The 15,747-nt window shown below is 48.5% G+C and overlaps 1 protein-coding gene across 4 annotated transcripts in view; it reads right to left on the bottom strand.

Annotated features, from left to right (window-relative positions):
* Positions 1–7,758, bottom strand: part of LOC142557538 (uncharacterized) — a 52,768-nt gene extending 45,010 nt beyond the window's left edge. Inside the window, exons 1-3 of one of the 4 annotated variants that reach the window (XM_075669457.1) lie at positions 7,630–7,758; positions 6,016–6,726; positions 703–1,004 (exon numbers count right to left, since the gene is read on the bottom strand). In XM_075669457.1, the coding sequence (XP_075525572.1) occupies positions 703–1,004; positions 6,016–6,414 (701 nt within the window). In that variant the 5' untranslated portion in view covers positions 6,415–6,726; positions 7,630–7,758. Of the gene's footprint in view, positions 1–702; positions 1,005–6,015; positions 7,295–7,629 lie in introns of those variants that run through there. The other 3 variants (XM_075669455.1, XM_075669456.1, XM_075669458.1) reach the window with 3 other exon arrangements.
* Positions 7,759–15,747: the final 7,989 nt, after the last annotated feature.

The following is a 15,747-nucleotide window of genomic DNA, read 5'->3' as shown; positions in this document are numbered from 1 at the left end:
CTCCGGAAATTTTGACCACCTGGGGTTCTTTAACGTGCACCTAAATCTAAGTACACGGGTGTTTTCGCATTTCGCCCCCATCGAAATGCAGCCGCCGTGGCCGGGATTCAATCCCGCGATCTCGTGCTCAGCTGCCCAACACCATAGCCACTGAGCAACCACGACGGGTTCATTCCCAACCAGGATGATGCACTGTACCAGTGGCACGCATAGATGCTAGTGCCAAATTTCCCTCTGCAGATTTTAGTATGAAACTCTATGGTCATAGCCACAGAGCCACTGTAACACGTCTAGGGTACAATTCCGGACTATGCCATACTCCACCGCATTGAGCTGAATTCACATGCTACTGACTGATTTGCTCACAGTGTGGTTGCGCCTTCTCTGATTGGCAAAAAACACAAACATGATGAAACTTGAAAGTGACCAGACCGGCACCTTGGCCAAGCAATAAAAGGTGTGGTGGGTGCACGGGGTTGGAAGGATCGCACACCAAAAATAGTTTGCACCTTCTGAGACTTACTGTGCCCCCAAACAATAATAAATAATCAGCCATCTTGTGTGCCGTAATGCATACTTTTGAGTTGTGAAACAATATGCACATATTGAGTAGTGAGCGCAGAATTTCCAGAGTCCAGCGCCATCGCGAAGTCTGCCATTAAATCAATAATCCTGCACGCATTACGACAGCAGTCCACTGACCGGCAGGTGCCGCCATTGTGACACAGGGAGGAAGACGCTCGACCGCTGCTGCCGCTGCTGTCGGGGCCGCAGCGCGGTGAGAACTGGCACTCATCGCCATAGAAGTCGCCGAGGCAGGTGCAGCTGTAACGGCTCCAGTCGGCCGCAGCCAGGCACACACCCGTGAAGGAGCAGTGGTGTTGGAGACAGAGGTCAGCGCGCATGCTCTCGTTGGCCTCGAGCATCTCATACGTCAGGTTGAATCCATATACATCCAGGAAGAGGTCCAACACCCGGTGATGAATGTTGCCAGGCTCGCGAACCTGCACTCAACACAATTTTACCATTACACCGCTGAACCTCAGTATATCAAACAGTGATATAATGGATGATTGAATATAAGAAAGTAAATATGTTTTTTTTTTCTTGCCAATGTAACTGTGTAACAAATATTTATGGTTATAACAAAAATTTGACACAATTAAGGTATTTCTGTGCCCAATGTGTTTGTTATAGCAAGGTTTGACCATACTGTTAAAGATATTGACTGTAAAATGAGTAACTGCTAACAGAAGGAAATTCTCACTTCTTTTGCATGTGCTTTGTTATAGGATTACCAACACATACTTTCGGAACTGTAGACTGTGCCGCACATTTATCGAACATGAAAAGACGACACTTATCAAGTTCCAAAATGGGGAAACATGGGATGTTTCAATCTGATAGTTAACTTGGTCACAAACAGCTGACCATGCCTAGTGTCATCGGCATTACCGTGATGATGTGGCACAGAGCAAGATCTATCAGCTTGTAGCACTAAGGCTAGATGTGCTCACACTGCCCGTAATAAAATCAACAAGAATGCTGCATGTTCCTTCCAGCTGTGCTTGTGTGCAGCAGGCAGAGAGATGGCAAGGACGGAGAGAGCCAGTGTAACACGACTTCATGGCACCATCTACATTTTAGGTACTGAAATTCAGACTGATTCGTAGAAGCATGTGCTACAGCAAATTATTTAGGGCACTCCGATACTTACAAGTGCAGTTGAACTTCGTTATAATGAATTTGCACCCGACAAAAAAACAGCTTCGTTATATCCAATATTCCTTATAAACATATTTATGTTACAATGTAATAGCAGAGATAATTTTGAATTTATTTGGTTATATCCAATAATTTGTTAAATATTATAATTGGTTAGATCCCTGATGGTTATATTGGTTGGAATTGGTTATATCGAGGTTCGACAGTACCTTTTTTCTGAAATTTAGAGTGTTTGGATGTTCATTTATTGAGAAAAGAAAATTATGTAGAACCAATGAAAAAAAATATAAACAGACAAGTGAAAAATGCCATGACACTACTCCCTTCTTTTCAATTATTTAGCAGGCTTTCATTTCAAATAAAACAGCAGCCGAGGCAGTAAATGTTAATTACAACTGCGAAGAATCGGAACAGCTGTACAACAAAGCTACTCGTCACCAAGAGCAGGCAAATGAAAACAGTCGTGCAAAAATGAAAAGCAAATGAAGCAACTCAGCACTCCAGCTGACAGCTCACTTTTTTTGTCACCCTTAACCTTAGTTTATATGGCATATGTGCTGCACTGTAAAAGACTTAATTTTCATCAATTCTGGCCCCTCGTTAGCTTGCAATCTAAATGAAAAATCCCTGCTTACTGACATATACACATACGCCTGACTGAATACTCTTTATTGTAATTTATTAGGGACATAATTTAATCTTGAAAGTTGCAAGATTATTTTAACAAATAACCCATTTTTGGGCTGCTTTGGAGAACACAACACTGGCACAGAAATAAAGACAGCAAACGTTCTTATAAACAGTAGAAATGTAAACTACAACTTGCTGTTTATTTCTAAATAATAGCATAATTATTCCTGCACTTCATTAACATTCAATGTTAATGTTGTGGACCCAATGTTGTTAACCTTCAAGTTAACATTCAAGCTGATAAAAGCTTGTTTTTAAGCCCCTCCCCCCCCTCCCTCCAAGTGCCACCTTCTGAGTTTCATATTGAAGAAAGACAATAATTATGACAATTATTTCTTTATGTTTCCAATCACTTATACCATATTTATCTCTACATCCTCAATAGTGGCCAGTATATTCAAAATGTAGCAAGCATGATTTGCCATGTGGCATGATGACACAGAGGAGATCGATGGTGCCTTGCCAACATTTGTTAAGAGACTGCTTTGTCTACAGCATTATGCACTGCAGTGAAGCCTCCCTACAGAGTTCTGACTATTCTCCATCAGAACAAAGCTCTTTCTCAATCTCTCTCTTCAGATGTGAAACCGCAGCAAACATACCTGGCAATGAACACATTACAGAACCTCAAGATAACTTGTTGGAGGCAAGTGTACAAATCACCTTCAAAATTAATCCTGTTTCAAAAAAAAAATTTTTTAATGAAAGATTTATACGGCGCACACTCTCTATCAATTTCATGTGGAACAAGTAGTGGCGTCTTTACGTTTAGCTCTTAGGTACTGAAAAAAAATTTGCCAGCCTTACCATTTCTTCAGTTTCTCAATACCTTCAGAATTACAATAATCTTAAGTCGTTGTAAAGGTGTTTGTTTACAAGGTGCGCAAGACAGAAAAGGTTGAACTCACTGCAAAGGTCATTGCCCTGCAAGCAGCTAGAACCAGCCTTTACGTAAAATGCTGCTGATGTGCCTAGCTGAACGAAGATTCTTCTCGATTACATAATGATGAGACTTAGCAGTAGTCTCATGAGCTCCAAGCTAAGTGAAAGACAATTTTGATGTTATCTTAAGCTGAAGATTAATACTAAGTGCAACTTATGAGCTTTAAGCTTACTAAAATACAAGTACAAGTACAAAACTGTTTTAAGCATAGATATAATGTGATCAAAACTTCAGCAAATACCACTCATTTCATAAAACCTATGCTGCGTCATCAAGTGGATAGCTCTGTTTGGTAAAAGAACAAGAAAATCAATTCTGAGAACAGTGTTGTGATTCTATAGGCATCAGGAACAGTATCAAGTAAAACGATTCCCCCCCCCCCCCCCCAACGGATTCTCATCAATTTTAACCACCCTCTATGGACTGGCAAAACGTGGTGAAAACATCTGCAAGACACTGCTTTTGTTATAGGAAAGTGCAAAAAGGAACATGAATTTGGAATGAAATTGTCATGTTATCTTTGCCCCATTACAAAAGCTAATGCTGCCAAGTAAAGGCTTCATGCCAGTTGACCACTTAACAGACCAGTTGCAGAACAATAAATTTCTACTTGCACATGTATCAATCAGTCAATTTTTGCATATATTTCTTATTTAAATAAGGTATTCTTCTTCTGCAGCAGTGACACCTACATGCATTTACACACACCACTTTTCTTCAACATAAATGTTAAAAATAAAATGTTGACGTCAACATCACACAAATTTTAATGCATAAAGACTCACATAACCTAACATCATCCTTTAATATCAGAATCATTCAATTAACCATATTTTTATAACCTATTTAGCACCTTTCTGCAGCTATCCCAAGGATTTAAAAGAAGTGCAGAATCAACATAGATGAAAAACGAAATGCACTTTATAGCCACTCAATCACAACAGCACCTAAGGGTAAATGATCAGGTTGATGTTCCAACACACGCATGTACTCAGAGAGCAACAAAAGCATTTTGCCAAGCCAACTGACGTCAAGCATGCATCTATGACGCACAACTACACATATACTTCAGGGAACAATGCCCGACTGTTTGTTCAAGCTGTAATTTTAGCATGGATTTAAGATTTAAATTGATGTATACATAAGAACACTAAACACAAAAAGGAATTGCACGTATTGCACAATTATTACTTTTAAAACTAAGTTATGTCAATAAAAGTTAAAGCATTTGCTGATCTTAACATTAAATTCTACAGTGCTTTCAGCACTTTCATTTGTCTCTTCTAATGCACGGTACTGCAAACATTTCACACCAACACCTTTTGCAAGCTTATGCGTGCACAGTCTTTTTCATCATGTGCGTGGTCATGTAATATCATGTAACATATTTTTCCACACAGTGTCTTATGCCTATGATAGCAATATGTTCTAGAGACGACGAGGTATTTGTTTTGTATGCACTTTAAAACCTATTCAAGCACTGAGCAATGCTATGCTGCATCACATAAAACACATATGTAACATTACCTGCATGATTTTGACAATTAATCCTTCTGGTAACTATATAGTGGGCACTTCTTGAGTAACTAATGTCCTAGAAACCTGTATGCAAATTATCTCCCATAGCATGCTATCAAGATGCATCATTAGATGAAAAGATAATCGTAACATTTGCATGACTGTGTAAGACTATGTAATAAAATAAAGAAGTTACGCAACTTTAAGCAGGGCCGTAAATATTCGTAAATAATCTCCTGGAGCTTCAACATAAATAATGTGTACAATGCTTTGTGTGATATCATATAGTAATATAACATCTGGTTTATGTTCTGTTTTATCACCATGTCGTACATTTTAATACATCACATGCACACCTTGCCTTGGATGGATTAGCTGCAGTAGCGCAGCCGGAGGGGGGGGGGAAGGCTGACTGGGCTTCATTATACCCCCCCCCCAAATTTTTCCGGGTGGCACTCTGCTCCCTTTTATGCCTGGCAAGTCACCTATGAACAAAGGTGCATATCCTTCGAACGCCCACCCCAGACAAGTACAGGATGGTAGATGCCTTCAGGCAGAACAAGGCCCTGCTCAAGGTAATATATGTTTTATTATGCACCAAGCATGGGAAACTTAGAGAATAATGGAACCTTAGCCCCCCCCCCCCCTCCCTCCTTCGAAAAAAGAAAACCGTGGCTACAATAATGTTTCTGGCTTACAATTGTCAATTATTCTGAGAACAGTCGGGAACGTTTATATATGTCTATTATAGGGAGAAATATTTGTTCAGAAGAATACATAAACAATGTTTTCTTTCAAACATATGTGTGTTCTGCATGCTAGCTACCTCTATAGAAAGTGTAGGCATGTTGCGAAAAATAAATGTTCGCACGAAAATTAAAAACGAAACGTTTCGAATGTAAGAACGTAAAGTTCCGGAAGACATACCTGAACGAAAAAACTACGAGGCACAGGCCGTGCATGTGGATGAATACTCCCCGAACTGCGCTAACGGAAAACGAAACTTCAGATAATTCGCATTACATGCACTACGTCGTGAAAGAGAACACTTCGAATGAGTAAAGCTCCCGCCAAACACCCTGAAAGTTAACGAAGACAGGCCGGAGGATCTGAAAGGGAGCGAAATTCGGGCCAATCACCTGAAAGTCGATGACCATGACGGGCTTGTTGCTCACCACATGCGTGGGCTCGGACTCGGAAGTGATGGACCCGATCAACGTTCCACCCATGTTCAGCTGCTCGTCCGAGTAGAAGAGGTACTCCGAGACGGTCACACCTTCGCGCATGTAAAACTGCGTCAAATATAGCGCCACCCGCTGCCTCGGAGCCGCCTCGAGGACCCATCGGCACGCGATGGGTACGGGGTAAGGGCGGGGAAAACCCGGAGTGCTAATCACGCCTCGGGGTCCGCGCAGCACGCCGCCGCATTCCCGGTACACTTCAGCGGCTTCGGCGCGCGGCACGGACGCCGACACCGCCGCGAGGAGCACGACACAGCAGCAGACGACGGACGCCGCGGCACAGCACCTAGCTGTCATGATGAAACCACGGCCGACTCGCGTTCCCGCGCGGGCGAGTAATACACGGAAAACACCGCACCACCAGTCGAACCACAAAGAGACACACTCGTTTCGTTGCTCTTCACTCTTGCCTCCCGCATAAGCAGCGGGGTTCTCAGATGCCAGTCGGCTTCGGTGTATCCGGCAGTCCGCGACATTTCCTGGCCTTCGCGTCCGACCTCGCTGGGCAGCAGCAGCGGCAGTAGCGCTGGGCGAATCGATCCCCGCGGGACGCCGCGCGGTTCCCCGGGCTCGCCTCCATCGGATCCGAGCTGTGTCGGAACGCTGCGCCTGGAACAAAGTGGTAACCGGCCGGATGATACGTTGTGTACTGCAGCCCGTGTTGTAATGTGGGCGCACGGCTCAGCGCGCGCGCGCGCGCGCGCCGTGAGACAATGGGGATTTAGCGCGCCTCTCCGCTTACCGCCACCTTTTTGAACGATCGATGCAAGAGCAGCAGGAGACCCGGGCTAGCTGGATCGGAACGGGAGGCTGCAGTGGTGGGGACGGCGTCGCTCTAACCCCAGCGCCGCAGAGCGCGCGTACGCGCAGTGAATGGACGCCGCTCGTTCCATCGGCCCGCTCCGAAAACGCAGAGTCCGGCGAGGCAAAACCGGTTGCAGTGTTGAGACAAGTTTGCACTGCCGCCGCCGCGCCTCATCGACGCCTCCGGAGTCGGCATGGGTTCGGGCACTCGGCTCCGACAGCCGTAGTAACGGGCTCCGGAACGCGGGCCCTTCGCCGTAGCAGACGCCCCTTTACGTCAAAGCGCTGCTCCGCTGGTTTCGTTCGCCGCCGCGCAGAGCACTCGCACGCACGCACTTGCGCACACAAAACGCGCGTTCGCTCGCGCGCGCTCCACCCGTCGTCGCCCGCCGCGACATCTATCGTCGGAGCAGCAGACACGCGCGTCGCACATCGGTTGCTCCCGGCAGTTCGCGACCTATTTCGCCACGCGCATGCAAATCACAAAAGTCGCCTGTAAATAGGCGTTTGAGGCGCGTCACTTACGTCAACGCTTAGAGCCCGCGGAATCTTGGTTGAGTGGGTTAGATAGCGAAAGACAGAACGAAAGGCGCCAAGTCGCACACGTTTAAAAAAGCCGTGATTCTGTGAGCTGACATATTTGTTATCGAGCTGAAAGCGAAAGGGCTCGAACAACTCGCCGGGCGTTTCGGATTCAGGTATACTTACGTTCAGAGAGCAGAAGTGATATACACAACTCGTAAGACGAACGCAGTGTAGTTGGTGTAGGCCAAGTTGTACCAACACAAAACAGTTACGAGGCGGACGTACGGGGGCCTTGACAAGCTCGTAGATAACTCTAGTGTAGTACGTCAGCGGGCTTAGCATTGACTCTAACCGCCGTAGCCGTGTAGATTCTATTATCGTGTCCGGATTGGCTGGCGCGCCTGAACACGTCAACCCTTCCTAGCAACCGGCATAGCAACGGCGGGCCGAACGCGTGAGGAATTTCGGCTTGCATGGTTATAGGCAGTTTACAGGGTTTATTTTGTTTGATTGTGGTGTGCCCCGAATGAAGTTAATGCTAAGTTACGTTTGGACATCCCACGGTCTACTGCTTATGCAGTTGAGGTGTTAGTAGATGAACAAATTGACACTTCGCCGAAACCAATTGAGGCACTGCCAACGTTTCGGCTTTTGTGCACAAGTGCTACTGAAGTAATTGGTGTTGCTGTTGAGCTGCACGATTGGAGGATTAGCATACGTTTGCTTTAAAGGGTTGCAGCATCTGTGAGTGCACCAAGTGTATAGAGTGAATAAAACCTGTTCTTGGGCCAGTTGGTGGATGCGCGGTGTAGCTATTACATGTAGAAAGACGGAGACTGGACAACCACGCAGCGTACGTCAGTAATACGAGTCTGTTTAGGATTAGTTTGTCTTAAAACGATTTATAGAATTTCGAACATACTTTCTCAAGGTTCATCTCCACTGGTCTTCTTTGTGTCTGTCTGCGCTGCAATGGCTTCACTATTTAGTGACTCTTCTTCAATCTATGTTTTAAACCCTCTGGGGCTTTTCTTTCCCATAGATATTGCGTGCACTTACATTATACACTGTGCGCTCGCTGCTTTCCTGGTGAGGACTCTTATGTCACGTCGGTACGCTTATGCTAGAGTGGTTATAGTCATGCCGTTCGTTACCTGAGATGGGAGAGAGCTCTTTATTGACCTACGTGCTACTCTTTATGGAGGAGGGATTGACAGGCCATAGAATAGAGAGAGAGAGGACGGAAGGACATTAAAAAAAAGCGTGAAGAAGTTGGACTTCGTGCGTACGTACATCAACAACGGCTTCGCCTGAGCTAACACGTTCATTATTGTTGTGCCGTAAAGAATTAATTTAAAGACAGGACAAAGAAGCTGCAACACGACAGCCGTGTGTGCCTAAGCCACGTGTCGTGTGATGCCTCTTTCATTGTCCTGTCGTCGGTAAATTTAGACTGTGCGCTACACTAATCGATGGGTGTTTACGTGTAAAGCGAAATTCCGCATGCGTTACATGTGGGAATCGACGTAAGCGAAGCTTTGTCTGCTGTTTGCGTTCGTCGACTTTACTCGGCGGTGACATATTGACGGCATACGACAGTCGTGACGTGAAATGTTATCTTGCCTGCTCCGCCTGTGTTTGTTGTTCTTGCTCCGCTGGACGCTTTGTGCGATCCTTTCATCTCCTCGGGACTAAGCGCACGCTTCAACGTCATTCTGGGTAGTAGCGCTGTAGCTCACAAAACTGCCTCTCTCTCTATTCCCTCGCTAACACTTTCCCCACCTCCTCCCCCTGCTGTCGTTGCTGTTCGTGGTGAGCACGGAGGCAAGCGCGGCAGCTCCTGCGCTACATTTGTGAAGGGTCACGCCTAGCTACGGCGTCCAGAGGGCATTGTGCGCATGCGACGTGGCGTAAACGTTGACACGAGCTTCTCGGGTCGTCTTTCCTTTGTTCTGCACTCCCGTCATGTACTAGCGAGATAGCGTTAAGGGCCCCGTGTCACAGAAAATCCGGCGTCGACGTCGCTTGTCGAATAATCATTCTGAAACCACAACCGCGCAGACCCTCCACGTGACGCACACAGTGTCTTACATTCTTTACGAAGTTATTCCTCGGAATTTTGAGAATCGCGATTCATAAACAAATGTCATGAAAAAAAAAAGAAAGAAAACCGACAGCGCATGCCTTTTATGTTTATGTGACATCTAAACCATGTCCCGACGAGGCCGGAGTTAGCGGCGTGCAAGAGCACAAAAGCACCAGCGGGAAGGTCGAAGAAAGATGCAAAGAAAGCTTCGCTTCACAAAACGAACTGTCGCGAGCGGCTGCGTTCAATAAGGTAAACGCAGGCGAGATGTGGTGATTATCGTTTTGGAAGGACAAGTGTCACTGGGTGCAAACAGAGCGATGATTTAGTGATAAGAACCTACCATGTATGGGAGTGAGGAGCGCTACAGGCCGAATGACGTGGTGTTGTTGTGGTGCGACTTCTCGCGCGGCGCGCTTCTCGCCGGTTCCGAGCGCTTCGGCCGTTTCGGTCAGCAACACGGATTCGCACGACAGCACGCCGCGGAGGAGGTCGGGCACGTTGGCGAGCATTGTTGTAACCCGCTTCACTGCAACGCGTCTCAAAGAGCGGCGCGCGCTCGGCGCCGGTCCAAGAAAGAATACGGGTCGAGCTGGTGGGGGCTACCCACCGAAGGTCGCTCTTCGTCGCGGCTGCAACAAAAAAAAAGGGGGGGGACGGTACAACAAAAGCGTGCGGGGAGTGGTGCGGGCGTGCCTTTGCGTCGCCGCTGCCGCGTGGTTTAGAGCGCGCCGCCCCCGCCTCGCGGTTCCTGGAAGATTTATGCGTGCCGGTGGGTCCGTTGTCAAAAAAACCCGGTCCCCTCGCGACCCTTAACTGCGTCGTTCCGGAAGTCGTTGAACTTGGCGAGTCGAGAGTAAATAGGGGTGGCCCCACCCGCTCCGTTCGTCGTTTGGCTTCAAGTGGAGCTCGCACGTGCGGAGATGTCATTCCGCGCGGTCGTTTGTTTCCTAAGTAGTACGCGCGTGTTGGTCTAAGGCGTCTCGCAAAGCGGTTTTTTTTTTTTCCCCGAGCATACCGCCGCAATCGCTCGAGCGTTGGTTTGCGCGGACGACAGACAGACGGCGACCTCACTATTAATGCGACAAGGCCGGCAACTTTATGCCTTTGCGCTCTGCTACAGAGCGACTTTCAAACAATTTGCGGCGTGTTTTGTTGTCAGAGCATTAGGGCGTAGCGAATATCTTTTTGTCGCGTACGATTCAAACGGCTTATACATTTGTGGCAGTGCGCTGTCCGTTAGCGCTAGTGAATCTCTTTTGGGAAGTACATGAACGGCAGTCGTTCATCCTTAGCAAGAAAATCAATTCATGCTGCAGTAAACTAGCGATAATAATGCTTGTGTACATCAGCCTCGGAGGTGCCTCCCGAAACCGGCGTGAGGCTTAGCTAGAACGCCTTTAAGAGCGTTTTAAGAACTGCTCCTACCTATGAGTCCGCGGGAATTCGCCAGCTGAAGTACGATTGGAGGAGCTTCAGACGTGCTACCGCGCAAAACCGAGGCGTTTCCAGGAATAGCGCTGCTGGCGATGACATCCTGTACCGTGTGGCCTGTACGCTACATGTACACAATGGCGTAGCCAGGAGTATTCTTCCGGCTGGGAAGGCAGCAGCCTTACGCTGTTTTATGTCAGGTATCCTTGGTACAAAGAATTTTTTTTAGGGGAGGGAGCCAAATGGTGCCTTCCTCTGGCAACGTCTCGGAGTGTACGTACGGTTCTTAGAACAGCCGCACCCAAGTGCCACATCTCGTCTGTCATCCCTGTGAGGTTCGCGCTCCTTATTTTCCGGTTGACGAAGTACTCAGTCGTGCCTACTACGTCCAAGCTCGTCTTATGATGATTACGCTGCTGACGAAATCATCGCCTGCACAGATATGACCCACGGAGTTCACGCTCTAACTTACCTCAGCCACGCAAAGCGTCGCCACCAGCCGTGCTTCTTCCGACGTTCACTAGAGTTATTGTATCTGTGCAGCTCGGCTCCGCGTCCGGTTCCGAAGACCAGTCGTTTTTTGTCGGGCCCCCTCCACCCGTCGAAGCCAGTTCTATCTATAGCCTCCAGCACGTGGCATGGTTTTAATCAACTAGACTAACGAGCGAAAGGGTGTTTGACCTTGTTTACTACTACACGTTATCCAGAAAGAGGCGTTTGCGGTCGTGCCAAAGGCATTTTATCGCAAGCCACGTTCAAGTCCACATGACATTCCGAAACATGCGGCCTAATCGTCAAAGTGGGCAGTCCCTTTCTTTTTCTATTTCCAGTGACCCTTTTAGAAGATAAACGAGCCCGAAGTTAAAACAATGGGCGAGACCAGGCTGCCTGCTCCCAAGAATGTTCGTCAAAATATCTTGGTGCGATTGACGAAACGTAAAGAACAATTAGGGACACCATCTATGCGGCCCGTACTAGTTAGTATACTATATCGACGATACATCGTGAACAAACATTAGAGTTGTCAAAATTCTTTACTTTTTCTGTGCTCAACCTTGCGGAGTCAGGTTGGCTTCTCCAGGGGTGACGACGGACAGGATCGGCAGCTTTCTTTCTTTTTTTTTTTTTTTTTAGGTAGGTGAAAATGTCGATAGAGGGGGGGGGGAGCGAAGGGGGCTGACATCGTTGGAAGTTTTGGGCATTTTCTTTTGTCGTCGGTGAGAGGTTTTAAAGGGGTGTGACATCGGTAGTGTGGAGGCTTGTCGCGTGCTTGTCTCGTATCCCCCTTTGACGCTGATCGCAGGGCGTGGACATGGTACAAACCAGGCAGATCTTTCATTTTCGGTGAAGCCCATCCAGACACGGGTGGCACTTGGATGGGAGGGGCTTTAATTTTGGGGAGCCGAATGGGACGAAGCCCTCAAAAGCCCGGACCTCCGTGGCAAAAGTCCGTGGCATCCGGTGGCTTCGATGAGAAGCCCAAGAATGCGTATGTGGTCGACTCGCGGAATCTGTTGTCCGTCTCTTGTGTGTAGTGCTATCGGAAGTTCGTCTAGAGGTGTTAGGTAGCGGACTCCTTGGCAAGACTTGCGAAAGAGTAAGAGTTCCGATTTCTTGGAGGATAGTTTCATGCCTGTGTCTAGTAGGTAGTCTTCCGTGGCATCTAGGGCAGACTGTAATGCCTGCTCCATGTCTGCCAAGGAGCCTCCCGGGCTCCAAATGGTGATGTCATCTGCGTATAAAGCGCAGTTTACGTTCGGGATGTCCCGTAGTTTGTCTGCGAGTCCCTTCATCACTATATTAAATAGTAATGGAGAGATGACTGAGCCTTGAGGTGTTCCGACGGAGCCCAGCGTGTAAGGGTCCGACTTTAGTTCTAAGACTCGCAGTCGGGCTTCCCTGTCTTTCAGGAAGGAGCGTACGTACTCCTGAAATCTCTGGCCGAGGCCGAGGCCTGCAACAGACTCCAGTACGAAGCGATGCGAGACGGTATCGAATGCTTTCGTGAGATCGAGGGCGAGGATGCCTCGAACGTCTCTTGTTTTAACGTCGAAGATCTGTCTCTTTAGGAGTAACATAACATCCTGAGTGGATAGGTGGGGTCGAAATCCTACCATGTTGTATGGGAGGAGTTCGTGTTCCTCAATGTAGCGTGATACTCGGTTGTGAATGACGTGCTCCGCCACTTTACCCACGCATGAAGTAAGAGAGATGGGTCGTAAGTTGTCCAGGTTAAGGGGTTTGCCGGGTTTGGGAATGAGGACCACCGTGGCAGTGCGCCATTGCGTTGGTACCTCTCCTGTTTCCCACACGTGGTTGATATCTTTCGTGAGCAATGTAATGGATTGGTCGTCTAAGTTACGTAACATTCGGTTGGTTACCCCGTCCGGTCCTGAGGCCGACCTGCTGTTTAGGTTGTGTAGCGCCTCTCGGACTTCTGCTTCCGTGAAGGCAGCGTCTAGCTCGGGAGTGGATGCGCACTTTATGCTCGGGTAATCGTTGGGGTGAGCGTCGCCTAATGGAAGGTATCGTTTGGCAATTTCTTCCACGAAAGACTCCTCCGTTCCCCCTTTCTCTTTATGTGAGTGTAAAAGTCGGTCTAGCGCGTGGCTTTGATTATCCTTCGTTTGGCTGTCGTCTAACATGCGTTTCAGGAGGTTCCACTTACCTCCGGTCCGCATGCGGCCGTCGACCGCCGAACAGAGTTCGTGCCATTGGAGTCGTGTGAGTTCCGTACAGTATTGGTCGATGTCTTGGTTGAGGTTCGCGATGCGTTTGCGCAGTCGTCTGTTTAGACGTTGCTTTCTCCATCGCGTAAGTATCGAGGCCTTGGCCTCGAGTAAGTGAGCGAGGTGAGGGTCAACCCTCGGGACCTCCAGTTCCGTTTGTATCGTTTTCGTGGCTCTAGTTACGTCGCCCTTTATCGCAGAGAGGAGTTCCGCGAAGGAGTCGTACGTGTTCGTGTCTTCCTTCCGTAACCTACGGAAGGTGTCCCAATCTGTGAGGGTGAAAGATCGGGGTGGGGCGGTCGTGTTTGGTATTTCTGTGCGTATGACGAAGTGATCGCTGCCCAGGTTCTCTTGCGTATTTGTCCATGTATAGTTGTCTACATTGCGGAGTAACGTGAGGTCCGGCGTAGTATCGCGTCGCGTCGACGTACCCAATCTGGTGGGAAACCTGTGGTCCGTCACCAGGGTGAGGGACAGGTCGTCTATTGCGCGCGAGAGGTTGTTGCCGCTCGGCTTGATTGTGGGGTAGCCCCACGACGGGTGGGGAGCGTTGAAGTCACCTGCGATAATGAGCGGTGAGTTTCGTGCCAATGATGTGACTTTAGTAAGGATCGCGTGGAAGGATTGTTTGTAGTGCGTGGGGGAGCTGTAGACGTTTAGTACAAAAATGCTTTGTTTTAAGAGTCGGTTAGGCACAAGCTCGATTAGGATCGCCTCGATGCGACTGTTTTCCGGTAGGACGTTATGAACGATGTGCGCGAATTTTCTATTAACGAGCGTGGCGATGCCTCTCCTGGCGTCCCCTCCTCTTTGGGAGATGGGGCTGTACCCTGCGAGCGTGAGGGTTTCGCATAGAGTTTCTTGTAATAGTATTACGTGCGGCTTTTTGGGTTGAATTTTGAGGTACTGTTGCAGCGAGGATTTGCGTTTCGCGTAGCTAGCGCAATTCCACTGCCAAATTTCTAAGGTATCCCGTGTCGTGTTAGCCATGATGGTTTTGCGGGGGATTTATTGGTGGTGAAGGGTGCGTCGTCGTGTCCATCTGTTGTGGCTGACTAGCTTTGTTTTTAATTTTTATGGCGACTTTGTTTTCGACCACCTCTACACGGTTTGCTAGGGTACGAATACTTTCTAGGTTCTCTCGCGTGAGGCGCAGAATTTCGCCTAGGGTGTCTTGCGGTGCGTGACTCTCTTCTTCCGTCTCAGGGAGCGGAGGGGGTTTGCGTTTGGCTGTGCTTACTTTTACGTTTGTCTCTTGGGGTGGTGCTTGTTTGGGAGCTTTAAGGCTTTGAATCTGCTGTTTCGCGTCATTAAGCTGCTCTGTAAGCACTTGTATGGTGGCTCGGAGACCAGCTAGTTCCTGTCGTAGTGCTGTTACTATCTCGCTCTCATGCTCGGGCAATGAAGACCGCGTTACCTGTCTGGTAGATGAGGCGTCCCGTTGCTGCTGCTGGTGCTGTTTCCCTCGTACTCGGTCGGCCCACGTCAGTTCTGTGTGGCCGGATTTAGGGCGCCCCCTGGAGCGGGAGCGGCTGCTGTGTCGTCCCCTGGAGCGGGAGCGGCTGCTGCGGAGGGCGCTGCGGCGCTCGGGTGTCGGCGTGACCGAGCGATTCCTTCTTGTGGTCGCTACGGAAATTCCCGAGGTTGCGCTCGACTCGCTGTGACCGGCACCGCTCGGTCCTCGGGAGCGGCTGCGGCCGCGTTGGTTGCGTCTGCGGCGGCGTCTCTGTCGCACGATGTAAGGGACTTGAAACTTCCGTTTACAGTCCTTGTCGGCGGTTGGGTGTGGTCCGCCGCACAGGGTGCAGTGAGGAGTACACTGGTGATCTTCTGGTGGCGTTTTGAGGCCACACTTCCGGCACCCCGTGGTGTTGGGGTTAGGGCATACATCCGCGCGGTGACCGATGTTGCCACAGTTGTAACAAACTTCCGTGTGTCTGCGAAAGAGCGTGCACCGAACAATGCTTGCTCCGCAGTAGATGTAGCTGGGTACTTGCATTCCTTGGAAAAGGATTGTCACGGCTGTGGTGTTCTTTATTCTCTTCACCTCCA

The sequence above is a fragment of the Dermacentor variabilis genome, chromosome 9, assembly GCF_050947875.1.
Source record: "Dermacentor variabilis isolate Ectoservices chromosome 9, ASM5094787v1, whole genome shotgun sequence".
Taxonomy (NCBI): Eukaryota; Metazoa; Arthropoda; class Arachnida; order Ixodida; family Ixodidae; genus Dermacentor; species Dermacentor variabilis.
The sequence above is the reverse complement of the archived record's forward strand: the minus strand, read 5'-3'. Positions and strand labels throughout refer to the sequence as shown.